Genomic DNA, 27899 nt, shown 5'->3' with positions numbered 1-27899 from the left:
CTAGTCGAGGGTACTTTTCAAGGGCATTTCTATGAGTAAAATGGCGCTCTGCCCGATTAGCAAACCTACATGCATGTGTCCTGTATGCATGGAAGTTCACCTAGATCGAGCAAAGGCAGAGTTGGGGAGGAGTATGAACTTACGTGCATCCTTTCAGATTTTCAAACGTATGAGTGTGTAGATTTCCTGACTTCCTGTGCACAAATTAGCAGCTGGAATTGTGTGTGGGTAGTGTGGGTGGGATAATATTCAAAGCCATATAGATATGTAAGTTTGCTTTGATGATTAGTGTAAATTAGGTATGTATTTGCTTTCTTATATGGGCTGTTGCATAATTATCCCCAAAACATATTAAGTTACGCCAATAAAAATGTTTCACCTTCTATATATTTTATTGTATTTATTTATTGTTTAACCATTATTTCTGAGAAATCAAGTGGACTGATACATTATTACAAAAATTGGCATGCAAGGAATTTGGCTTTTGGAAAATTTATTTCCTTTAAGCTTGGTAGGATCTTCCTTCTCTGTGCTAAGCTTCAAATCACGCACCGCACGGAGAAGAAAAGGCAGCTGATGTTTCTAGAGGTAGCCAAGAAGACGCACACTGCTGGGGAAGGTATTGCGCATGATCATGCATCTATCCCGATCGATGTGGAGCGAGTTCACTTTCACAGCTATCTCGCGCTGCAGTTTGGCTTTCTCGATCGCAAGCTGCTCCAGAGTTTCCTGAGCTTCATGGAAGCGCTGCATCAAGGCACTGACAGTCTCGTCTATGATGTGGATTTCCTTCACCAGTCTAAAAGAAGAAGGAAACACATTCTTCAAATACCGTTTCAGTGCAGCTGGAAGCTGCTGTGCTTCCACTCCCCAGCTCTGCAGATGGGTTTCTGGAAGATGAGGGCTATAGGCATTTCTTTGTGACTGATCAAGCTTTCCCCTACATCTTCCACCCACCTGTTTTGTAAGTCAGCTTGGCAAACTTGCCTCATTGTTGCTATTAGTTTTTTAAAATATTTTAAAAGATCCATACAGTAATCCATTGTGCTTTCAAATTGCATTACTCTAGAACAGTATGTCCTAACATTTTCAAGCTCAAGGCACACCTATACTAATAGAAATGTTGTGTGGCACACCAGCCTCCGTAGAGCAGGCACTGTGGGCATGGACAAGACCTGGGGAGACATTGAAAGCCCAACCAGTCTCTCTTCCAAATTTTAAAACAAACAGAGAGGGGGGGGGGCGGAGATACACATTAACCTATCACACTGGACCAACTCCCTTATATACAAGCGCAGAAGGGAGAAACTGGCGTGGTGAAGGCAGCTGACTCAGTTAATTACCTTGACTGCCACACATTCACTGCTGCTGCTTCCAGCACTCAGAGTGAGCTACATCCACTGCTGACTGCACGCTCTCCCCATCTTAGCCTGAGGATAAGGAAGGAGAAGGCGAGGTGTGCACAAAAAGTGGGGTCCAGCTGTCCATGCCCATTAATTCCCACAGTGCTGCAGCTAGGAAGGAGAGGCATGCTTGACTACACATATTCTCTGAAAGGAGCCCCTGCATCCTTAACAGCCACTGTTGGCGTCTCTTGTTGCTGCGAGGTGCTGAAGGCTGAACCCAGGTGCTGGACTGGGCCCGAGCATCAGGGCAGTGGTTGCTTTTCCCTGGCACACCTGATCAGATCTGATGGCACAATGGTTGGGGAACACTGCTCTAGAAATGATATAAACAGCCACCTCAGAGGCAGATGCTGTAGCACCTTAATGCAGCAGAACCACTAACTGAAAGGGGACACTCAAACTCAGGCTTTGCTGCATCATAGCCCTAACCTGGATCACAACTACTTGAGCAACATCTTTGACCCAAGGAAAAACTCATCCGTTAAAAAATTTATGGCTTCTCCTCTCATTAGCATAAAGAAACATACACAGATGAGAGTCTCATCTTTGGTCTCACACACCCGATAAATCAAGAGACACCACTGAAATAATGAATAAATTGAATATGTCTTCCAAAGCAAAAAAATATGCTCCTTTTTTGCTGTGAATCAATTTGTTTTGCCAGATCCATGGCACACCATTTCCTTTTTCTGACCTTGTGTCAGGTCAGTCATTTCAGGAACCTGTGCCTTGATTTATCTAACTAGAGGTAGCTAAAAATATGTTCCACATTAATTTAGCAGAACCTAGCTATCTGTTTCCTGCACAAGTGTTGACTTCTTAGCCCTGTTGTTGACTTGTTTCAAGTTCAGTGCTGCTATGCATTTTACTGAATTTAGTTCTCTCTTTGATGGAGAACAAGTTTAGTCCTTACCGAAGTCTCCTTTAGATATGAACGGTTATCTCTCCATCAGACAGAATGCTACTCTCTTACTCAAAAAGGTGGGTAATAAATCCACAAAAATAAATTACCCTTGGAACGGGGTCATGGGGACTAGGGAAGGGGCCATAAGGGAAAGAAGACTGGAGGTAAGGCAATCAGGAAAGGAGAATGGGGAAGGATAAAAGGGAAGGAAGAGATGGGCTTCACTTAAGGCCCTCTGGGCCTTTCAGATCTTCTCTGCGAGCAGGATGGGCTCTGCTTGTGGCCTGCCAGGCCTTTCATCTTTGGCCACGAGTGGGATGAGCTCTGCTCATGGCCCACAGGGCCTGTTTTCAAAATTCTGCACGCAAACTATAAAGTTTGCACAGGATGGGAATTCTGCGCAAATTCTGCACTCCACAGTAGTGCAGAATTCCCCCAGGAGTATGACTGGGGAAGCCATGTTGGGCTTACTCTTAAATACACTGCACATAATACTGTAAAACAGCTTGTCCAGCTGTCTGGAAATGTTAAGGGCTTTTCTTTTGGGTAGGGCAAGGGTGCTGAAACAGGTCCTTGGGCCCCCCCCCCCCCACCCCAACCAGTCGGGTTTCAGGATCTCCCTAATGAATATGCATAAGAAATATTTGCATACATAGGAAGTAGTGCATGCAAATACATCTCATGCATATTCATTAATGGTATCTTGAAAACTGAACTGGCTGGGGGCTCCTCAAGGACCGGGTTGAGCACTCCTGAAGTAGGGTAAGAACGCAATTTTATTTTTGTTACAAAGCTACTAAACATTCTGGTTTTACTGAGCATGCAAAGAATGATGACATGTTTTTTCTTCGGGGATGTCATCTGCTAAACTATATTTCTAAATGAATAGATCTGTAAGTCATTTCTCACAAAGCTTTACTGCCTGAAGCCCATGTCAAGAAGAATAGGTACTTACTTAAACTGAGGGTCATCACGGCACAACTCAATATTAGGTCTCCTGGTTCGCTCTTCAAGGCATGTTTGAGCCACTTTCTTTGGAATCTCCTTTTCTTTTATTGCCTGCTTCAACAACTCAACTGCCTCTTCTAGTTGATCGATTTCGTGATCTGCCTGAATAAGAAACAAGAACCTCTCAGCCAAGTATATTTGCCCAGTACTGCCTCTTACTTTCAAGATATCTTAAACACTTATCCTGTACAGCAGGAGATCTTAGAGGCCATGTAAACACTACAAATGAAGATCACCCTCTAATGAGAAAAACTAACGAGCATGGCATTCCCTTGAGTTCCTGACTGAGGATGCAGAAAAGCGTGGTGTTGGAAGAATATGATCAAAAGATTTCCGAGATCAAAGGACTTCCAATTTCCACTTTCTAATACATGAACAGGTGAATTTTTGAAGGAGTTAGGTATGTAAATGTAACACATTATCGTACAAATTTTCAAAAGCCATTTACCTGTGTAGGTGCACTTAAATCCTATGGACAATTCAATGGCATATATTGTAGTAATTATCAAAAGCCCATTTAAACAGATAAAGTGCATTTACATGTGTAAAACCCAGTTTTAAGAGTGTAAATGCTTTTGAAAATCAGACTCTTAGGTTTGTTATACAGAACATGAACAGGAAATACAAATTACAAAATGTCCGCTAGTCGCTAAAGCACCATAAGCAATGAAAACTTTTTTTTTTTTTATTCATATCGAAGAGCAAGGTGAAGTTATTTTGTTCAGCTGACTCTTGGGCATCTAATGATCAAGCTGCCAACTTTACTGAGCGACGTATGGGCAGTTCAGTGCATGCCTATGCAAATGCCAATCCACCAATGCATGCATGGACATCGTCAGAAGTGTGCGATAATTTCATGTCAGCTCGCATCTCAAACTGGTCACTTGACGCAGAGGAAAAAGAGGATCGGGTTGATTTTTGTTGTTGTTTTAACCCCTCAGCAAGCCCTGGGCAATTCTCATTAGTCAGAGGGCTAGAGGAACGCCTACTGCAAGCCACACCCTCAGCAACACTCTTTGGTTGTCAGGGGCCACCACGGCAGCAGCTACCGTCTTCCCTCCTTCCCTGGGCTAGAGAACGCTGCAGGGCCTGACCTTACTGGCTGCAGTGGACCAGGGGGATCCAGACCAAAATCCCCCACCTTGCAACACAAAGTATCATAGGCCAGGTCAAAGATTGTGACTTTAATGGGTGGAATACTAAGCAAATTACTGTCATTTTCTTTTCTTCTGCTCATGGTGCCAGCATGTTTGGGTGAGGAAAATGGACAGTCTAATCCGACGTCTCAGACCGACTGATGATGATGATGATGATGAAGCCCTTCACAACAGTTTGGTAGCCACTTGCAGTATCATCTCCTCACAGCACATACTGGGAATGAGTCACTCAAAAGCATTAAGTCAGGCTAAAATATAAATATAAGGACTAAAGCCAACATAAATAACCTGTTTCTTCCTAAAATAATTTGCAACCGTTTAGAAACAAACTGTATTCACTAAATGTGGTTAGTGGTGCTATGATTATTAAAGACACCGATGATGATGTGTAGTCTACGTTTCCTGAGTCAAAGGCAAAACAATTCCCTGGAGACTTATGAATGGATGTAACAGGAACATTGCCCACATCAGTCAAGGGTTCAATGTCATTTTCCTCTGTTGACAACAAGCTCTGGTTTCATGAAAACAGCACCATGGCTAATCTCATCCCAGGAGTCCAAGGCCTATCTGGAAAACCTATATGAAGCTGGTGCATGTCTCTGGAAAGACATTAAGGAGGTCATTTGCTAAGCATTTTCCCCATAGACACAGAAGGGGAGAAAAGCCTTAGTAAACCCAGCCCTTAGTTTGTGGCAAGGACATGAGATAAAGACAACTGTCGGTAATGCAACATTGTGCATTACCCAGGACAGCAAAACCAGAACTGGGTACCAAAATGTCAAAGAACGTTTACCAAAGATACGTTTTAGCAGCATACTACTTGGTGTGGTGCTGCAGCAGAGCACAAGACACCCGTGGCTGAACATTTTGACTTAATGGGACTTCTTCATGGCTATAGGGAAATTAAAATGCTATTTTGCTAGCAAGTAAACATTGTACAGGATATGTTGTGCATGCAGCATTTATCTTGACATAGTAACATAGTATTGGCAGAAAAAGAGGAGATGGTCCATCCAGTCTGCCCAGCAAGCTTCCCATGGCAGGAACTGCCGCTCCGTGCAGGGTACCCAATGCTTCCTTGGCTTTACATCCTCTGCACACCTTAATACAAAATCATTAGATTGGAATTTCTATAAGGTGCTCCTTTATGCCCTTAGAAGCAGCCATGTTTGAAAGAAAATCAAGTATTCTCCTAGGACAAGCAGGATGGTAGTCCTCACATGGTGACATCATCGGATGGAGCCCGGCTCGGAAAACTTATGTCAAACTTTCTAGAATGTTGACTGGGTACATTGAGTATGCCCAGCACCATGCGTCCACGCAGGGTCCCTCGTCAGTCTCTTTTTTTCCCGCGGTGCTTTTGCCTCCTGGTTACTGAGCTCGTGTATCTTTTTCAAAAGTACTTGGAAACCTTTGCACTGATCCTTTTCATTTCTTTTTCCATGTGCAGGTCCTTCTTGGTTGCCCTGTACATTAGATTTTTTGGTGGTTCAGTGTTTTCTTTCACTTCCGTCCCCCATGGCGACAGTGCATTGCTGCTCGCCGGCATCAGCTGCCTGCTGCCTCCGTTGTCGTTTTTCTCCCTTTAGGTTCATGTTGATCATGACCTCGTTGGGTTTTCATCAGTGCCCTTACTGCCAGAGGACTATGTCCATTACAGACCCACACAATGTGTGTATCCTCTGCCTGGGGGCATTGCACGACATTGGGGGGTGCCACTTATGCGACCAAATAACCCCGAAAGAACATCGCGCTCGCCTCGAGAAGATGGAGAAGCTCTTCGGGGTGAGAAAGCCTGAGCCATCAACATCGGTATCAGTGACATTGATGCCAAAGGACCGTGGAACTGCACTGATGGACACCGAGCTATCGACATCGCTAGGGCTGTCCACTCTGTCGATGCCGTCAGTGGATAGGGGCGCTAGGGTCCGGCCCCTGTCAGTCTCTTCCAGGTTAAGGACATTGGGTTTGTCATCTTCGACCTCGGCACCAGAGAAAGACCGGGCCAAGCACCAAGGAAAGCCAAGGAAGCATTGGCACTGGTTGCCTTTGATGTATGGTGCAGGGCTCAGGCCAGCGTTGGTGCTTGCCGTGATGCCCCTGAAACGACCCTGTGGCGAGGAGTACCTATCCTCCATCAATGCCAGCATCGGGGGTAATCTGCACGGAGCGGCAGTTGCTGCCATGGGAAGCTTGCTGGGCAGACTGGATGGACCATCTGCTCTTTTTCTGCCAATACTATGTTACTATGTCAAGATAAATGCTGCATGCACAACATATCCTGTACAATGTTTACTTGCTAGCAAAATAGCATTTTAATTTCCCTATAGCCATGAAGAAGTCCCATTAAGTCAAAATGTTCAGCCACGGGTGTCTTGTGCTCTGCTGCAGCACCACACCAAGTAGTATGCTGCTAAAACGTATCTTTGGTAAACGTTCTTTGACATTTTGGTACCCAGTTCTGGTTTTGCTGTCCTTGAATCAACACTGGATCATGGATCATATCAGAGTGAAGATCATGGAGCCTGGACACCAAGACAGAATAAGGGAAGAAAGAAGACTGGCTCTTGCTATTTAAATTACAAAAGACATAACATTTTGTCCAAATAATGTTTCCTTCCAATGACTTCATAGCACTTCATTATTCTCCCATGAAACACAGTGTTCCAACACAGCTGACTTTCTGGTCATCTCTGTTAAAATCCTGCTTTCAAAGCCAGGACACGGAGTATATTAACTGGGCTGAGTTCTCAGCTGATCATATAATATTTTTATCTGCTACCCTGGACACACACTGTATCAATCTCTTTCAAGAGCATAATGAAGCAAACAAATATGTCTGGCATTCAGAGCATGAAACAAATATTGCTATAGGACAAGTTCCACTGGGTGGTGGATACTTGGCTTCTACCTGAAGCAGAACACAGGATTAACCAACTTTTGACCTCGTGCTGGGGTGCAGCACACGACATCCCTTTTTCTCTTTGATCCTCTTCTGTTTCCTGTTCATCCGCCCTAATGAGCTCAAAGAAACACTATTTGGCACTGGAGATACTGACCACGACCAGACTATTACTCCAGAGGTGGGCGATAATGTTATTACAAAATTATGAGCAAAGGAATTACAGTACAGTGATAACTGAGTTAGCAGAGGCTTGGTTTAGGCAGAAGGGAGATGAGGCTCTGGAAACGACATGGAATCCTTGAACGAGGACCCAGCTCATAGGGCAAATGAGTGTTGCGTAAGTGGGCAACAACAATTAGTGCAATCTGGGCGCCCGCTCCAAGGAGCATGCCTGTGGCCATAGATAAAGACTGCAAAGTTAAGGTGAGGAGCACTAAATGGCAGGAAATGCCTGACAACCAAGGGGACTACAGGTGCGGGGACGTTTACTAGAGAAACGTTGATACGATTTGAAACGTTTCCACTCCTTGTGCTACGGGCAAGAAATCGGCACGGCCATTTCCGAAAGCGGCAGGCTCCATTCGCTACAGCTTGCATGTGATGGCCAGCAATGCCCCCCCTCCTTCTAGGAACGGGCCTGAAAATCCTGCATTAGTGCTCTGGCTTTCCAAACCGAGGCAACTGAGTTTGGAGGAACAAAACAGGAGCTAATCTCAGCTGATCAGAGACTGGCGCGCCCATGCGACACGAAGCAGTCCCCCGATGCATATGTGCCACCTGCGTGATGTGATGGGCCATGTGATACGCACGCAGTATAACTCTTCCCTGTTACGTCTGACTTAATCCTAGGCCCTACACAGCAGCAGTACCGCAGCGGCTGAAGAGTCAAACCCCGAGCGAACGCCACCATGCCAGATCTTGCAAAAGAGGTGCAAGGAGACAAGAGAGAATCGTCAATCACGTGCTACGATTCAGTCCCTATTTTGTGGCTAGCCCGGAGTCAACAAACAAACACCAACTGAAAGTCTTCATGTTGCAAAGTAAAAGAATGTTATTCATCACCTTCCAGGGGGGTTCAAGGGACCATAACTGGCAGAGCTGGTGGCAGCGCGGTGCTCCGCCAAGTGGAGGGCCTGAGTTCATTTCCTGGTTTGAGCCCTTGCTCCGCAGATCATCTGGGGACTGGGGATGCAGCGCAGGGCAGTGCTCACAGTCCCGGGGCATGGAGGCAGCCACCATCGCCGCACGTCGGCAGCAGCCGCTGGCTGGATTTAGGGGCCCACGACGGCGGGGTCCGGGAAGGAGTTGCTGGGTGTACGGCCCCTTCCCTCTCCAACTAAAGGCTCTCGCTGCACTGACTGGGCAAGAAGGGCATTAAAAAAAAAAAGGAAAAAACCCTCAGCACTCATGAATGACAGCATCGTAGCCAACAGATGCGTCTTCCCCTTGAAACGGAAGTCTAGAGGAGATCCTTTGAAACTGCCAGGCCAAAAAAAAATGAAGTGGCCGTAATTCTCAGTTCTGGTCATTACAGTCCAGCCCGGGATACTCTTTCGCCTCTTGGTGGGGGGGTGGGGAGAATAATTTCATGCACGCGCTGACAGAGTTACCTCCAGCAGACTCGGCCCCTGGGCAACAGGTAAGGACGGTTTAGCAGTGCAGTGAAACTTCTTTTTTTTTTCTGTGCAGTTGGTGTCCAAGCCCTGCTAAGCCTGTTTCCGCCTTCCTCTTCCTGCACATCTGGTCGCTTCTCGGGGCTTCCCACAGGTTTGGAACGGTCTCTGTGACATTCTCGGAGCAATAACGGAAGCGGCTGAAAGATTCACGGCCCAGACTCTGGGTCACGGAGAAAGCAGCGGAGCAGAGAGGGTCACGACATCTCTCTGCGTTGGTTCTCAACTATTGGGGTCTTTTTACAATGATGTCAAGTAACGCCTAAGGGAAATTCTCCCTGTGCTAATTCCAAACTCGATGTCTGTGGTGAGTGCTCTGGGCTCTTCCCGTTGCCCCACGTATGGCTGAGGGATCTTTGAAAAGAGTCTAAGATGCAGTTTTGCCGACAAATAGTGTTTTTAAGAACACACTTATATATGGTCCATAAAAAAAAAAAAAAAAAAAAAAAAGGTCTGTGCAGCGGTTGCTATAAAAATTACTAACATATGGTGCACACAGCTTCCCCTGTCACGTGGTTGGTATGGGGGCCAGAGATCTCCTCTCAAGGTCTGGGAAGCAGGGAATGACTGTGTGAGGCTAGGGATTCCCTCCCTGGTCTGCAAGATAAAGACAGTGAGTGCAAGGCCACGGGATCCTCTCTCTCCAGGATCTCAAGATGATAGAGGCAGCGAGCCTCCCTGGGCCCTGGAGAAGATTTTATGAAATGAAAAGAAAATCACTCCCACACTGATTTCCCCAACCCGCCGCTCTTTAAAATCTCAGAGGGGAGTTTTTCCGCAGTGATCCTAGATCAGGCGTCCTGATCACACGCTTTCTAGAAAACTCCTAACCTTGTCTTGCTGCGCGTCTGAAGAAATACGTTCTTTCATATAAAGCCATTTCCTCAGGCTCCCCTTCAAGCTGCTGCCGCATATACGGCCCTCGCGGCACAAAGAAAACCATGCGGGCACCTTGCCTTTCCATAAGGTAGCAATTTATTTTCAGACAATAGGGAGAGGTAGAAAAAAAAACCAAAAAACATTAATTGTTGCCAGCACAGCACAAAACTTATATTTTATCTTAAACGGGATTTTCCAGGCCCGTTTGGGCCCGAGCACTCTTACAACCACCCCTTTGGGAATCTGCTGTGTAGTCAAGTATAAGATACAAGGTGGCCCGTGGAAAAGTAGCCCGCCTCCAATACCAGTGCCGGGGGCAGGCTACCTTTCCACGGGCCACCCTGTGCAAGCGCCGGCACTTCCACCCGTCCACAGGCGGAGAAATGCCGCTCAGTGCGGGAGTGTACACGGCTCAGAGCAGGGCAAGCTTCCTCGTTATCTCACTGAGAAGACAGATATCCTCCTGCCCTTCCGCCGGATGCTGCTTGGGTGACAGGCAGCGCCTCTTCTTTCGCTTGCCACTGTCCCAATCTCCTTCTCCTATTTGTCCGACCTGGGCTCGTTGATGTCACTGATGCCTTCTCACATCGGCCTGTACGGGTGCAGGCATCAGCACTTCCTGTCACGATCCTGTCTCTGGTTGATGTCTCACTGCCTGTGCCTGCCTTGTCTCCAGTGCCTGCCCTGCCTCTAGACCCAGCTTGTCTCCAATTCTAGCCAAAGACCTGTTGGCCACCAGAACCTGTGGGCTCAACCCAAAGGGGAGGTGGCTGATTAGGTGGAAGATCCCATCTGACTTTGCCCTTCTCCTGCCATCCAAGTGATTCCCCACTCTGTGACGCCTCCTCTGCCAGTCACGTGGGCTGCTGAAAATGAGTCCCATTGGCCTTCCAACAATATAGGCACCACCCCTCAACTGGAGAGGTGGAGCTCATTTGCATTCCAGGAATGCAGGCATGAGGCAAGTTTTCTCCTTATATTAGTTTTTTTTTTTTTTTATTAAAATGTTTCAATTTACAAGCTTACAAGACTTCCAAATTAATAATGCAAAAGTATTCAATGTAATACCACAACATACAATTACCAGTATAAGTAACATTAAATAAATCATTCTCTTCTAGATATACCAGGTTATTGATTTTAAGATTATAAAGCACTCTTTAGAAAAGAGAGTAGCAAACCAGGCATATAGGATCACATGCAAATCAAACTGCAGCATTAAGCATTGCCATTAATGTGTGGCAGGCACCAAATGATGATATAAACTAAAGCATTTACAAAATCTGTGACACTAGGGGGCAGACTTTAAAACCTATATTTGTGCATGCTACCCGGCGCACACAAATGTACGCCGGATTTTATAAAAATCAGGGGTCGGCGCGCGCAAGGGGGTGCGCAAGGGGGTGCACAATTGTGCACCCTGCGTGCTGCCTTCCTCCATTCCCTCCCAGGCCACTCCGAAATCGGAGCGGCCTCAGAGGGAACTTCCCTACTCCCCCACCCCACCTTCCCTTCCCCTAACTCTCCCGCCCCCACCCCCCACTCCTAAGCTAAACCCCCCCTTAAAAAGTTGTCTTACCTAGTTACGCCTGCCTTGGGCAGGCCAAGTTGCGCGAGCCGGCCGATGGCCGACCCGCGATCCAGGGCACAGCAGTAAATGGCCGCTGTGCCTGGAGGCTCTGGCCCCGCCCCCAGACCGCCCCGCCCCTTTTTTCAAGCCCCAGGACTTACATGCATCCCGGGGCTTTACGCGTTCCGCCGGGCCTTTTGAAAATAGGCCCAGCGTGCATAACCCGCCTGGATTTACGCACGTAGGGCTATGAAAATCTGCCCCTAGGTGAGCAAATCATGTCACTGAATCACACAGAGGGCTCCCTTTTTGCAGGAAAGGCTCCCAGATTAGTTATATATATATATATATATATATACAGGCAAGAGTCATCAAGATGAAATATCCTATTTGCAGAATGTCCTCATACACACTGGAGAAGGGTGTGAAAGTGAAGATTTATTCTCAATCACGTTTGGCTGACTGTTGAAACTTGGCAAGCGCACTTGATCCTCAGATTACATAATGAAGAGTATTTGAAATGATTTATATCCTCTTCTCCAGCCAACCTTTTTTTTTTTTTTTTTTTTTTTTTTATTATACAGAACCCTGGAGAAGGCTGGGATAACCGCCTCCTGAACTCAACACCCCATATTTTTCTGCATCCAAATGCCTTCTCTCTCTCTCTGCGCCAAAGGGTTCTTGTGTTCCATTCCAGATAGTCAAATCCTCCTCTGAAGCTCCGTTTGTGCTTCTTGCAGCACATCCCGGCACAGTTAAGTTTATTCAAAATCACACACTTAAAACAGGTGGCTAACATCTGTCTTGCAGAGCGGCAGCGCCTTGCCATGCAGTCATATAGGGGTAGATTTTATAAGAAACACACGGGCGTACTTTGGTTCGCACAACCCTGCGCAAACAAGAGTACGCCGGATTTTAATAGATACGCGCATAGCCGCACGTATCTTTTAAATTCGGGGTCGGCGCACACAAGAGGGTGAACATTTGTGCACCTTGCGCGCGCCGAGCCCTGCGCGCGCGCTGCCCGTTCCCTCCAAGGAGCGGCCTCGGTGGGAATTTTTTTTTTGTTTCCCCCCCCCACCTTTCCCTCCCTTCCCCTACCTAACCTACCCCCCAACCCTAACTAAATCACCCCCCTACCTTTAAAAGTTACGCCTGCCCAGGCCAGCTGCCGGCGCGCCATTCCCAGGCTCAGGAGCAGTTTCAGAGGCCACGGCCCCGCCCCCGGAACGCCCCCGATGACACACCGGCCGCGACACGCCCCCGACACGCCCCCCCAGGAAAGCCCTGGGACTTACGCGCATCCCGGGGCTTGCGCGCGCCACCGAGCCTATGCAAGATAGGCTCGGTGGCGCAGGGGGTGGAAGGGGCAGCTTTTCGGGGGTTACGCGCGTATCTTATGCATGTACCCCTTTGAAAATCTGCCCCTTAATGCATAGTAACATAGTAATGACGGGAGAAAAGGACCAAATGGTCCATCCAGCCTGCCCAATAAGCTTCTGATGGTAGTATCTGCCATGCTGGGCAGGTTACTGCAGATGTCAGGACACTCCAAGGTGTGCTGTCCCCATGGTATATAGCACACTCAGCACATACCCCTTGGTAACGATTAGGTCTTGCTAATAAACTCAGGGAAACTGATTCACCTTACAGATAGCACTCACAGATGTTAATCTGTTGACACACTGTGTGGCATGCATAGAAAGCAAAAATCGGAAAACAAAACACAACTGAAGTAAGTCAAAACGATCATAATGTCCTCACCCAAAGCCAAAAAATGACTAGAAAATCAGAAGCAGGTTCTAAAATAAGATATTTATTCCAAAAACCACATAAAACAAACAAAAAAAAAAAAAAGGCAAAGCACAGTTACCTACATAACAGGACCAGCATGTTTGCTTCCTATCAAAACTCTCATCAGTGTTTGGGGGTTTTTTCTGTGCCAGGCCAGGCATGGATTTTCCACACTCATCCAGGAGCACCCAGCTCCGAACTGTGCTGAAGAGCTTGAGCTAGGAAAGCCGAAGACGACATCTTTGCCAGCGCATTAATAGGCCACCATCCTCTAGGCAGGAACCAGTGGGTTCAAGTCTACAGCGCAGGCTGCATTACCTAACTTCCCTGGCAATTTTAACCACATGTGAAAAAGAGTCAGCTAACGGGCCAAGAAAGATCTGTACCAGAACTGGTTTTAGTCCTGAAAATGGAACTATTTCAAAATATACATAATCCAACCCTCCTGCACTGTACCAACCACTCAGCATGGCGGACAATTTAGTCGGCATGGCCACAACACGTGCATGGCAACATGTACATGTACATGTTTAGCACATGTAAAAAAAAATGTTTAAAATAATCTTTCTATTGGCATAAACCTGTTAATTACAATCAAGCTGGTAAGGCCTTTTAGCAAATTAAAGACTGTGCCTCTGTGTTTTTAGTGCATGTTATCCTAGCACAGGCGCTTGCCTTGATTGGTTTGTCCATCTGTCCGCCTATAACACCCGTCGCAGGCAGGGAGTGGCTGTGCTGACAGCGTGCACTGCCGCCGTGGAAGGTGGGGGCACATCGATCCTCCCACTGGTTCTGCTATTGCTAGCTTGCTCCCGAGGGGCTGTTTCCCCTGGCCTCCTGTGGGTTATCTCCTGGGCCGAGGGAGGGTCTGTGCTGCTGCTGTGGGGGCCTGGGCCGCGGACGGAAGAGCCTCCACTGCTGCGGTTACGGCCCCGGGCAGTGGAGAGCCAGCGCGGTTCCATTCCTGGCCCAGACCGAGGGGAGCTGCCGGCCACTGCAGGAAGCTACGTCAGTGCAGGTAGCGGGAAGAGGGAGGCCCAAAGGAGGAAGGAGAGCAATCCTAGACTTGTGAAAACTGTTATTGGAAAAAGAATTTGTCAGGCCAGGGCAGCAAATTAATGATATGGATAAACGAAGCGCTTTTTTCTGTGAGTTTTCTTAGCCCATAGCTATGCCAACGTACTTAGGATAATGTTCCTACTTATATTTTTAGCAGGAGCTAGGAACCTCTATATAATAAGAATCTAAAGCTACCCCTCTCTCTGACCTGGTTCGCCCTTTGCATTTAAAGGAAAATGCAAACGGCCTGGGGAAAATCTCTCCGCACTCCCTGCCGGGGGTTTATTTGCAAACCACTGGAAGACGGACACACAGACCAGGGGGAAGAGGAGCCTGGGATGTGATGGAGAGGGAAGCTGTGGTCCCGTCCCCCCCCCCCCCCCTCCCCAGTTCCCCAAAGCAGGAGTGGACTTCCCAATAGACAGAGTGGACGTCTGCCACCGCAAATCCACCCCCCGTCACCGGAAGCGATGCTCCTGCATGACCCCCCCCGTCTTTATCTTAGGTCATCCGGCCGCAGCAATATTAACGGGGGACCTCTCCTGGCTGCCATAACTTGTGATTTCAGAGGCGGGGGGGCTCACTCATTGAGCAGCTGCGATTTCAGGGTGGGGTTGGCCGGCCGGCTGTCCCAGTGCCTAGGCACAGCCAGAGAGTTAAATTCATCCGCAGAGCCCCAGCCGGGGGCCCTCGGGAATTCCTTGTTATTTTCTGAAGCAGTGGAGCAGAGCTGGGGAGAGCCCCTTCGGAAGGAGCTGGCGGTACGTCTTCGACCCGCATGGGGGGGGCTTTAAGAACAGCCCGTCCTCTCTGGGTTCGGCTCCCCCGTGGTTCCTCCTACTTTGCTCTTCTGTTTAAAAGTGGAAGGATCCCCCTGAGGAGAAGGAGTTCTTTACAATTCTCCTAATTTCCGGGTACCCCATAACCCCCAAAACTTGTCAAATGAAAAAAAAAAAAAATAAGAGTTTCGAACAGTGTCATATCTTGCCTTGTAACGACTTCCTGATGCGACCTAGGCGAACAACTTGCCCCGGCATTTCAGACACCGCCAGGCCAAGATAAACACCCGTGATAAATGCAAAGATCAGAAAAAATGTACGCAAACAATACAGAGGGGAAATGTCTGATCATCAGCTTAGAAAAACTGTTTTTACTTTCCCTCTTTTTTTTCTTGAAGACACACGGAGTGATTGCTTGCACCAACCTCAAAACTGGCAACCAAGGACACTGCACAAACACAAAGGCATGACGGATGTGGTGTGCGGTACTGTGTGCAGGAGAGTGTGCTGAAAATGCCATTAAAATTCATTGCTCTGCTATTTTGCTCGCTATCAGAGGGACTGGGCTGACAGACAGAATTCGGGGCAGGTAACACTGAACTCGGGCGAAAAAAAAATAAAAAATCCTTTTGTCCTCCTGGTTGCAGAAACTGTGATGAAGCTTGCAAGCTTTATTTAGGAGAGGTTTTGGCAGAATATGGCTCTGAGGTCGAGGGCTGCAGCGGATGGTGTTTTCCTAAGCCATTTAAAAAAAAGGAAGCATATGGAAAAGATTGGCAAATGGGTCTACAGGAAGAGCACAAGGGCAGTGATAAAAGAGTCAGCAGAACAGTGAAGCTTTGTGCGATTCTCACTCTCCGTCCCATGGTTTGTCAGAAGAATGCATTATTAATAAGGTGCTGTTTTCAAATTCGGTTCCAAAACCCTGCCACAAGAAGGTAATGCAATTTTGTAAACTGATACAGTACAGCTGGGTTTCTTGTCATACACATGCGTAGTCATGTGCTTTTTTCACTCCTCTGTGATTGGCTGGCCGTGCCATCTTCTTTCACCCCTTAGTCCTCCAGTCTCCCCTTGTGTGATTTGAAGTGGTAGTGGGAGTAGAGGACAGAAGAGCAATCTACTGCATGGGGCTGGGGGGCCAGAATTAAGGATTTCAAATGAGGGGGCCAAGACAAAAAACAAAAGCAAGGCCGCAGGCGGCTGCAGGAGCGTCATGTTTTATGCTAGTAATAAACTCGAGCTCCGCACGAAACGGCCCGGGCAGGTGTGCAAATTTTGCAATATGCGTACCTCAATGCAGCGCTGTGAAATCTTTTGCAACACTGCCTGCAGGCCTGCAGACCTGCGTTTTGTATTGTGCAAGCCCTCCAGCGCCCTGGGCTCTGGCGCGTGAAGCATACTCGGAGGGAGTCCCTTGAAACTGAACTGGTTCAAAGATTTTTGTTTTTTGTTTTGTTTTGGTTACGGTTGCATTGGAGCGGTGGCATCACTTTTTCTTTCAGTCTGCAGATATATGTAAGTGGTACGGTAGTACCGCAATCATATAATATGGGGGATTTTTGCACAACCGCGGTAATATCTTTTCTTGGCTTTGCGATAATTACAGCAAAGGGCTAAAGTACTATACTGGCTTCAAATATCGGGCAACCCTCTTATATTCTGGTCCGGGCAGGACCCGGCTCTCCTCTTCGGCCTGGCCACCTCATGAGAACGCTTTGCAGGGCGTGACTTGCGCACGTGTGAATTTCAGTGCCTGCTTTCAAAAATCGATCACAGCTCCGCCCCCTCCAGAACACCTATTTTTGTGCACACATAAAGATATTTGAAAATGCTTCCTGAGCTCAACCCTCACGCCCCGGCAAAGTTATAACAAGCCACTGATGCGCGTAAGCCTTACTTACCATCTGCAAATGACTTTGAAAATTACCCACTTAGGGAGTACTTTTCAAAAAGATTTAGTGTATAAATGCAACTATAGTAGCAATTTTCAAAAGCCATTTACCTGCGTAAAGTGCACTTATGCGAGTAAATCCTATGGACAATGCAATGGTATATATTGTAGCAATTTTCAAAAACCCACTTACATGGGTAAAGTGCATTTACATGGGTAAAACCCATAGAAACATGCGCGTATATTATAAAACTGCCACCGAAGCACATGCACCAATGTGCGCACGCAAGCCCCTTCGACAGTTACCGTCTCTAATCACTTGCCGTCCAAATCCTTGACTGAGAAGGGACACGGCCAACATATGCTAAATAGCAGAGGGTTTCCTCATCTGAACAAATCCAGCCATAACGTTTGGAAATTGTTTTGTAAGGAAGATAAGATAATACAGACTATTGGCTCTTAGTTTTCATAACAAAGATTGCAAGGGGAAACATTTTCTGAAGTATTATAAACACTGCTCATTGGCACGGGTTTTAAGGAGCAAGCATGGTGTGGGTCTTTCTTGGATTTTGCTCTGCAAGCCTTCTGTTGGTTAAATGGCTCCAAACGGAACAATATATTTTCCACTTTGGCTGGAGACAGAGCGCAATAATTCAGGAAATGATAAATGAAATTCGAACGTCAGGACCGCGCTGCCGTCCAGCCTGGTGTTATTTCTGGACGTTGCTGTCTTGAGCTGGGAGAAGCCCAAAATCTCTTGGATCTATGGCGTAATCCTTCTGGATCGGCCCTCCGGAAGAGAGAGAGAGCGAGAGAGGATGCTGTCATGGGAACCGCTGCCAAAATGTCCAGCAGGGTGAGTGGAAACAGCAGAAAGAAACGAGATTGTGCGGCTGTTCCATAGCCTCCTCAACCAAGGATAATGTGTTATTCATTAGAAAGGCACGACGCGGCATCTCCAAACCTTAGCTTGACTTCTTCTGGGTCGCATATGGGAATTTTAATGGCCACCTAACCCAAGTGGAAGAATATCAGCTGGGCAGGCCGAATGGGGGAAATTTGCTCTTTTTTCTGGTGCCATGTACTAGGTTATTATGCGGGGGCCATCCTTGGGGGGGGGGGGGCAAAAGTGGCATGGGGGGGGGGTCCCTATGAGGCCGCAGTAGCTCCGCCCTCAACATTATTTCCTCCTCTGGAGGCCAGTGGTCAGGGAGTAGGGACGCACCCCCCTCCCCCACCACACCATAGCCGGATTCACCCCGGGGCCTCAGTCAGCCCTGTTACTATCTTACATTGCTACAAGGTAATCTCGCAGGCAATCTGTAGTGCCCTACTGACCTCTATAACATGCTTTTCCTTCTCTGGGTTTTTGTCCCCTACAGTGACAATGATATTTAAAAAAAAAAAAAAAAAAAGTTACATTTTTTTTGGATCCAGAAGTTCCCTCCTGCTCCTTCGGGACTGCGAAGTTAGAGCTTTACTTTCAGAGACGTGCCGCTGCTGAAAAGACAGGGTGTTTCTGGAGGTGTGGGGAGGTTTGACTGCATGCATATATTACAAATATGCAGGTGTTTTGCGCCTGCGGAACTTATAGGTTGGATGGTTTGTGCTTTTTGTTCGGAAGCTTTTTTTTTTTTTTTTTTTTTTAATTATTTAGACTTTGCTTGCGCCGTTTCATTGGCGGCGCAAGGCGAGTTAGGTACGTGTAGTTAGTTAGGCAGGCACCTGGTGCTAGGCGGCTTAGCGAGACCTGCCCGCCCGGCGCACTTGGCATCCAAGAGCCAGAGAGCCGATGACAAACGCCCCCCCCACCCCCCCCCCCCCCCCCCTCTCCCTTACCTTAGCTAGGTGCACCTGCAGTTTATTCCTGGCCTCGATGGTTTCGCCGATGCGCTTGGTGAAGGCCTGGTTGGTTTTGCTGAACTGCTTCCTCATCTCCCTCGCCGCAATGTCCAGCAGGGTTTCGGCTTCCTCCCGCAGCTTGGCCGAGAGGGATCGCTGATGCTTGGCGTGCACGATGTTCCGGTTGGAATACTTGGACCAGGTTTCCGGATTCGAGATGCTGGAAGCAGACGATGCAGAATGCAAATGAGCGAGAAACACCTCCCCCCCCCCAAAAAAAAAACCCGAACAATTTCCAAGCCACGCCAGCGAGCCCGTGCAACAGTGGCCACCCCGTCCTGCAGCGAATGGAAATCATTAGCTGAGGGGGAGGGGGCAACATTCAAAAAGTCACCGAGCAGACAAAAAGAACCGGCTTTAGGGGAATTTTCAGCTGGACCTAGCCAGCTGGGCTTTCAGCTGAAAAATCTGCCTAAATCTGGCCGGCTGGTTAAGTAAGAGTAATTAAAAAGAAATAAGACCGTCTGGTGAATTCCCCCTCCCTCAGATATATGAAAAAAAAACCAACCTGTGTGGGGCACCTGATCCCCCTCCTTCAAGAAAAAGTTTTACGAGGGGGGAAGGAGAGCCTGCAAGGGGCTGTTGGGCCCCCCCCCCCCCATGCTACTTTTGGCCGGGAGAGAGGTGTCCCTCTGCCCGACTTATCTTCGGCAGGGCGGGAAGAGTGATCCGGCCTGCTCTTGGTTTCCCCGAGAAAGCCGGAACTACAAATCCAAGCATGCACTGGGCTAAAAGCCCGAACCGAATCGCTCTACTCCTGGTGAGGTGGAGACGTGTGGCCACCCTGAGGAAATCTCATCCCATCGCGCAGCAGCCAAACCTGGTGGACCTACTCAAGGGACGGACGCCAGGGGCTCCGAGGCTGAGGCCCGGGCTAAACAGGAGGGGGAGCGGGGCAACAACCCTTAAATAGTTGCACCGAAGGCTCCTGAATCAATAGCCCAACAGAGAGAGGCTGGTTTTGACTAATCTGGGAGCCCAAAGGAAGAAGAGGAAACTAGCAGTCAAAAAGAAGATACAGATAGATTTAGTTCTCTATAAATAAATCGGGCTCATGCTTTCTGCTATTGCCTGAAATGATGAACTAGCTCAGGAGTAGGCAATGCCTGGCCCTGGAGAGCCAGAGCCAGGTCTGCTTTCCAGGATATCCACAACGATTATGCTTATTTGCATGCCCTGCCTACATTGTCTGCAGATCTCTCTCCTGCATTTTCTTTTCGGATGTCCTGAAAACCAGACCCGTTGGCCTGCCCCTGCACTAGCTTATTCCATACGTTACATGCTCATTTGTCTCTAAAAACGAAGAAGCAAACAGATAAGGAACAGGCTTATAAACTGCCGTCAAATGCATCAGCACAATGGAGCAGTCGCTGATGCCAAGATAATGTTAGAAAGAAACTCATAAGCTAAAAGTATATGGCAGAAATTGTACACCACCTATCCCTGTTATTAGTGTACAGACTAAAGAGGTTAGGACTTTTCAGCTTGGAGAAGAGACGGCTGAGGGGGGATATGATAGAGGTGTTTAAAATTATGAGAGCTCTAGAACGGGTAGATGTGAATCGGTTATTTACTCTTTCGGATAGTAGAAAGACTAGGGGACACTCCATGAAGTTAGCATGGGGCACATTTAAAACTAATCAGAGAAATTTCTTTTTTACTCAGCGCACAATTAAACTCTGGAATTTGTTGCCAGAGAATGTGGTTAGTGCAGTTAGTATAGCTGTGTTTAAAAAAGGATTGGATAAGTTCTTGGAGGAGAAGTCCATTACCTGCTATTAAGTTCACTTAGAGAATAGCCACTGCCATTAGCTAATGGTAACATAGAATAGACTTAGTTTTTGGGTACTTGCCAGGTTCTTATGGCCTGGATTGGCCACTGTTGGAAACAGGATGCTGGGCTTGATGGACCCTTGGTCTGACCCAGTATGGCATGTTCTTATGTTCTTATTTGTACACAATCTGACTGCCTTACTGCTGCGCGCTGCGGTGGAAGAGCTGAGTTTAGCCCAGAAAGGCAATTTAGAAATGTTGAAATGAAATGATAACCTCTCTCCCTGCCTCCCCCGGCAATTCTAAGCCTTGCTTGGAAGGGGGTTTCCCCATGAGGAAGGCTGATCAAATCACAACCAAAGAATGCCAACATCTGAACCTGGGAAACGGAAGCAAAAAATGCTTTGGGGGTATTTTTTTTGGGGGGGGGGGTTTTGCTATATTTGCCCAGTTTATCACGTTCAGCTTCTCCAGATTCAGGATCGCAGCCCAGTGAAACTCAGCTCAGGGGAATATTCCCAGACTGCAACTGGAGCTAAAACAGTGCTGGGCAAGCAGAGTTACTTCAGGCCTCCTCTAGCAACATCTAACCTGCCCTCTCGGAAAGGTGAAAGCATCACAAGCTGCACTCGCCAGCGTGAATAATTTTGGGAAGGCTACTGCACTTGGTCTTACTCCAGCATCTTTTCGGTCGACGGAAATGAGGCCGAGAGCAGTAGGAAGTGCACAGAGAGGTTTAAAATTAGAGGAAGCACTGACCGGCCGCTTCCGGTGACGCACGAGAGGCATTATCACAGGCAGAGAGGGGAGGCCTCGGTGCTATGAGGGGGGAAAACGGAGTGTAGGGTGAGATCGCCCCACGGGAGCTCCTAGTTAAAAGAGTTCAAGGGAGGGGTGTTTGGCTCACAGAGGACCCACGTGTTTTCAAAAAAAAGGAAGTGCGCTGTGGAAGTGGTTTAAGTGGCACACCTTGAATAATAAAAGCCTCTGGAGGTAGAAGGCAAATCAATAGCGTTCAGCCGCCACAAGAAAACTTTTCATAGGGGACAACTGAAGCTACACGTTCCAACTCCAAGGAGCCATTTACAGTGGGGAAACAGACCGGGCAGACTTAAGGGCAAAATGGTTAATTCATACTTCTGACACTTCTATTATTCCATAGAGTGTCGAGTTCACTGTGTATTTTTCCAATAAACTGGTTAAACTTCGGCAAGAAGCAGAGAGGAAGACTGATACTCAGCATGCGCTGGAAGGTTGGGGACAAGACTGTGGAGTATGGCGGCATTCAATGGGCTGCGACTCCTAGGGTTCGGGCAGATACCGGCAACAGGTAAGAGCTGCCTGCTGTTTGCTGGATCCCTGCCCAGCAAGAAGAGTTAAAGGGCCCGCCAGACTGCAGTTTGGGGTTCCTGCTACCGATTTAATGGAGGGGCGTGTTCCTGCCAGACCGGGCAGATCTGCAACGACTCTAGTCCTGAAGAAACTCACACTGGCTGCGTCACGATGCAGTAATTACCGACCAGTGGCTCGTATTCCCTTTCTTGGCGCAAATCTTGGAGAAAGTTATAAGTAGTCAGCTAACTGCTAATTTGGAAGAGAAAGAGAGAAGGACCCATTTCGGGGGGGGGTGGTGGTGAAGTTCAGGGCAGGATACAGCACAGACACCATTTTGGGCTCAGTGAATGATGGCATTTTGGGCGGGGTGGGTAAAGGAAGGAGGTATCGTTAGTATGGCTGCACCTTTCCCCTGCTTTTGCTTTGGCTGACCGAGCTCTTCTGCTGCAACAAGCGTAGATTTGATGGTTTTCAGGGTAGGGTGGTTTAGCCTCCGTTTCGGCAGAAGGAACCACTTAGGCAGCTGTCGGGGGGGGGGTGGGGGCGGTTATCCCCTATTCCGATGATAAAGTGTGCGGCTCCTCAAGGGACCCCTCTCTCTTCTCTTCTATTTAAGCCATTGGGATTGTTATTTCACTCCCTTGGTTTATGAAAGGGAAGGATGAGGCTGGAGCAAATCTGGAGTTAGCGAGTTAGCAGTGGTTCCAGGCTGGCCGGTGAAAAATAAACTAGTCCTGCATTCTGCCGCAAGGGAGATCCTTAGACTTGGCCAGGTTGGGGGGGGGGGGGCATTATTATTGCAGATAGAGATGGAACAAGGGGAAACACTGGAGAAAGTGAAAGGCTTGGGTTTCATCTTTGAATCTCAATTTGTTTTGGAAACCCATCCCTTAGGACCACTCAGGCCACCTCTCTGAAGTTGCAGAGGGTGAGGCAGCTTCATCCATATTTGGAACTGAGTTTATTTAAAACAGTGGTGCATTTGTTAGCGGTCTCTCAGTTAGATTATTGTAATAGCGTGTGTGTGTGTGTGTGAGCCTCTCACAACGGTGCACGCACAGGCAACAAGTGGTCCAAAATGTGATAGCCAAGGTGGTGCTGATGGACATCTTCTAGATGGATGCTTGGTTCATTATACTGACTGCCAGTGGCAGCTCGTTGTCCAATTTAAAATTCTGTCTCTGGTGTTTAGAGTAACGGGAGGCAATGGGCCTCCTCATTTCTTTAATTAATTTGAGAGGCACTGTCCCCAACGGAAATTACAATATAAACAGGGGGTACGGAGAGTGCAGGTTATGGCGAGGCCCTTCTCTATGGAAAAGGTTTCTGGCAGATATTAGGCAAGAGAAGAACTATCTTACGTTTGTGTTGTGAATGTTTTTATCTTGTTTTTATTTTTAATATTTATTGATTTTGATTTTATTTTTGGGTTGTGTATTGGGGGGTTTATTTTATTTAATGCTCTGCTGTATTCTTCGCTCAGAATGATCTTAAGATTAACAGGAGTGCTACAGAAAACAACGTTAAAGAAATAAAATCAGGGAGGGTAATTTTATAACAGTCAGGATTTTCAAAGTAAACTTAGGGGCACAGGTCGCTGGCTCCTGTACATGCATAGATTAAGTTGCGTGCAGTTACACCTCCTTTTCAGAGGGTGTAACTTTGGAGGTTATTTTATACAAATACTTTTTAAAATCCAAAAGAATGCACATAAGTTCCAGCTCCGCCCGCCTGGAAATCCTCTCTGCAGTTCATGTAAAGGCACACGCGTGACCGAGTTATCTTTACATGCACTGAACCCTGGACTATTTTTAAGAGCCATTCATACTCAGAAAACTGAGTTTTATCTGTGACAATGTTTTTGGAAATCAACCCCCGTACTTCTTGAGGATTAGGTCGCCTCTGTTCCTTCTTAACATGGTCAGAGTGGGGGTCCCCCTGTGAGGGAATAAGGCACAGCTACTGCCTGTGTGCAGTGCAACTTAGTGTCACAGCGGTTGAGAGGAAGGCTGGGAAGTCATTATCACTCACCACAGTTTTCATACGATATTATTTGGCTTAAAATGCCAGTTTGGGTTTTTTTTTTTCCTGAAAAGCAAATTCAAAACTTCAGACTTTCCGGCTCACTAGAAGCAAAACATAAGTTTGCATCGTACAGAGCTGCCGGTTGGCCCTCGGTTGGAAGGGGAGTTGCCCGTTTTGGATTTTAAAAGTTGCTTTTTCAACTTTGCCTTTCAGACTAACTCTTCTGGCCCACTGCATTACAGTGGGAGTTTAAAGGCGTGGCCCCCTCATTTCCTTCTTCAATATCTGCCTGTAGGGCTTTCCAAATGTTAGAAGCTTTGCTTCCAGAAACCTGATGCCACGGAGCAGAGGCTTCTCACTGTAAGAAGATTGCCCTCTGCCGGACAAACTTAGGTTTCTGCCTGTTTTACCTCGCGGTGTCCGGCTCCAGTCCTCCAGGGCTACCAACCGGACAGGTTTTCAGAATTCTTCTAATGAATATGCAGGAGATAAATCTGCACACAGCTGAGGAAGGGCATGCACGTGCGTCGGGGCCCATAAACAGCTTGAATAAAACAAGTGGAAGATCTGGGCTCTTTGTCAGCCTATGAACTGGAAAGGTGGTGTTCTCTGTTCTGAAAAATAGTCAAGCTAGTTCAGAACTTCACCCCTTGCGCTGCACTGCTGTTTCGAGCCACTGCATGAAAACACAGAAGGAATCACAGAAGAGAAAGCAGCCTGAACAAAAAAAAAAAGGGTCGCCCGAGGTCCTCTTTCATCTCAATAACACCAAAGCACTGTTAATATCCCCCTAGCATACCTGGAGTGTTCAGCCAGAAGTAAAAAAGCTTACATACTGAACGACAATTACTGCAAACAGGCAACAGCAAAGCACTGATGAGTCTGTGCACACACCACAAGTCACATTTTGTTGTACGTTGCATGCAAGTTCAGTGAGGATCACTTTCTTCAGCATTTCATCTGGGTGTTATAACAGCTTTTAAACCAGCTGTCCTTGTTTGCTCAGACTATTGGGAGGACACAGTGCTAATCCAGCACCTTGGAGAGAGTTGATGCAGCACAAAGTATCATCAAACAATTAAATCTGGCTTAAAACCTATTAATATTTCCAAAATGATTTTTGAAAAGATACAGATGAAACCATGTAGAGCTGGTGCTTCCTGCCATTGCTATGTGGTTAACCCATCTAAATATTCTTGAACCAAATCAAACCCCAAATATTTGCTCCCCACCAAGTACTTAAATTATTTAATACTCACGTTTGATCTACGTTTTCCACATCTGGATAAAAGTCTATTTCTTTTGATGAGTTCCTCAAGCTGAAGCACCTGTCATCGATAGTTTGAGCTAAGTGCTTGTCACAGACATCTCTCTCCAACTCAAACTGGCTAGCTAAGTTAGCCCTGCAAAGAAGATGACATGGCTCAGCTGGAGGAATATCAATAGCGGAGTTCTCTGGAACTAGAATGGGAGGAAGAGTCAGAAACTGCAGGAGTGGAGGTGAGCAGATGTCATAAAGCGGTATCCTCCTACTATAACTTAACATTTCTGTCACATCACTAGGCATACACAATGCGGTACAGATACACTGAAGGGACAGTCCTCGTTCCATGGAGCTTGCAGTCTGGCTGAGACACACAAACTAGGCAAATAATCCTTTAGCAATCACTTAACGTGAAACATATTTAACAGGAGAGGGCGAAGACCAGGAAGAGTCGGGGTTTTCAAATTTCAAAGCAATCTCAATGTTGTGCCAGCAGTGCAGATGAATTTAAGTTTCACGAATTACTTAAAACCAAGGAGCTTCTATGAAATTAGGTTTTAATAGGTGAGAACAAAAGCTACCTAAAAAAAAAAAAAAAAGGTATTCCAGTGAACACCTTACCTGGAGTTGATCCATCAGGCTATGCAAAAATGGTGAGGGGTGAAAATAAGTTAGAATAGTGAAGCACAAAACGTATTGGCGAAGCATGCCGTAATAAAAGCATGGCCCCTCGTGCTTCTCCGTGTGCAGAAAAGGAGGGACTCTGACAAGCTTAAAGCCTCTTTACCGTGGATACAGAGAGAAAAGGCCTGGATCAGGCCACAGCTTATTGCACTGAAATAGGGGAGACTTCTTAAACTCCCCATGCAAAGTTTAAAAATTGGGCCCCGACCCGCAAGTCCCTCCTTCCCTTTCCTTTGCGCTCCTCAGCCCACCCCCTCCCCCCCCCCCTTACTCTGATCCCCGATCGCCTCTCCCTCATCCCTTCTCGACCTGGAGGGATGGAGGAGAGCGGCGCTCCTCAAGTGTCTGAAAGGTGGAATATAAAAAACAAATAAACACATTTTGTTCTATCACTTGTTCTTCTTGCCATTTTTTGTGCTATGGTATCTGAGTGGCTTCTTTTTGCACTGACATTGTAACAGAAACATAGGCAGAAGGCGTGCCAGTCAATTAAACAATTTGATTGGCCAAATGCAGCCACTCCCCTCCCCCCCCCCCCCCCCCGCGTCCCTCCCTCCTCCACACACACACACACACACACACACACACACCCTGCCCACTTACTCCCCATAGTTGCTTTAGGTAGGGCCTAATATCTATAGTCCTTAGTCTATCTCCAAAGGAACCAGGCTCACAGAATACTGCCCAGCCACTCATCTACGATGATTCACCTTTAATCCTTTCCTTACTACCACTTATCATTTCCACAGCGCTGCTGGCCGCAGGCAGCGCTGTACCTGCTCCTGAACCAGTCTGAGAACGATACAGGAGTGGGACTGACTCTCCTGCTGAGACTAAAATGCAAAAACTTACTGAATCTGCGCCTCGACGGAGTCTGCAATTCTTCTCAGTCTTTCTTTGAAAGCTTTAACTATCTCAATCTCCTGTTCAATAAGCAGGGAAAGAACAATTATGGTAGTGAATACTAAGCCTCCTTGCTATTTAAGCTTCTGCTCTATTTTACCCTCTGCCGTAAAATACCAACGTAATGGGATCCTGTTGTAGTGAAATCCTTGAGAAGATAATGGTTTTACTGGGCAACAGCTCTCTTGCACTGGCAGCCCCTGACTTAGGGAAACCTGTCTGATAATACTCACTTTGTCTCATTACCCCTGGCTTTGTGTTTAGTCTTGATAAAAGAACCGATAAAACCATGTTAAGTGAGTGCCTCAGATGATTTTTAATTCCTTACACTCTGTACGGTAAAGGGAAACTTTGACTTGAGCTGATACTAAAATGCACCACTGTTGCATTTTTTTCCTAATCCTGAAAACAATTTTGGAATATTAAATCATTTTCCAGTCAGAGCAAGGCCGGGTCCTAAATGAATGAAGCATAGAAATACACAGGAGATTAAGTGATGTGCCAGGTGCTAGAGACTGATTAAGCTCGTTCACTCAGATCAGACCTACCAGAGGGAATTTTGACAAGTTTGTCCTATGCCTTATGCCACGTTCACGCTGACATTTTTTTCAGTGAAACTTCAAAATAGTGGGTTATTTTCATTGACAAAGATGGAGCAGACACCACCACCCTATTTTCTCATGGCACTCTCTATTTGTTTTGGCCCAACAGTTTTCTCCTGCTCCTATGGGATTCCATCCTGACTGGAACTGGCCTCTACAGGACTGTAGTGCCATGAGCCTTTATTTATAACTGGGGTTCCCGGGTAGTTAATAAACCCTCACTTAGCCCAGACTTTGCAACAACTGTCATTGTGTTGGGGGCTACAAACCCATGGCTCCCTCAGGAACCCACTACACATTCAGTCTAAGTTCAGCCAGCAGGTGTCGCCATTAGCGATGTCTTAGATTCCCTTCCCAAGATGCTGGGAAAACAGCCTCCGGTG

The 27899-nt window shown here is 47.2% G+C and overlaps 1 protein-coding gene across 1 annotated transcript in view; it reads right to left on the bottom strand.

The window, feature by feature from the left end:
* Positions 1-375: 375 nt before the first annotated feature.
* The window catches only part of TEKT5 (tektin 5), a 30055-nt gene continuing 2531 nt past the window's right edge, over positions 376-27899 (bottom strand). Inside the window, exons 3-7 of the mRNA XM_029577375.1 lie at positions 26864-26934; positions 25323-25466; positions 18868-19090; positions 3266-3420; positions 376-799 (exon numbers count right to left, since the gene is read on the bottom strand). Coding sequence (XP_029433235.1) covers positions 583-799; positions 3266-3420; positions 18868-19090; positions 25323-25466; positions 26864-26934 — 810 coding nt within the window. The 3' untranslated portion in view covers positions 376-582. The remainder of the gene's footprint in view (positions 800-3265; positions 3421-18867; positions 19091-25322; positions 25467-26863; positions 26935-27899) is intronic.

Source organism: Rhinatrema bivittatum, chromosome 14, assembly GCF_901001135.1.
Source record: "Rhinatrema bivittatum chromosome 14, aRhiBiv1.1, whole genome shotgun sequence".
Lineage (NCBI taxonomy): Eukaryota > Metazoa > Chordata > Amphibia > Gymnophiona > Rhinatrematidae > Rhinatrema > Rhinatrema bivittatum.
This window is presented reverse-complemented; position numbering and strand designations above follow the sequence as displayed.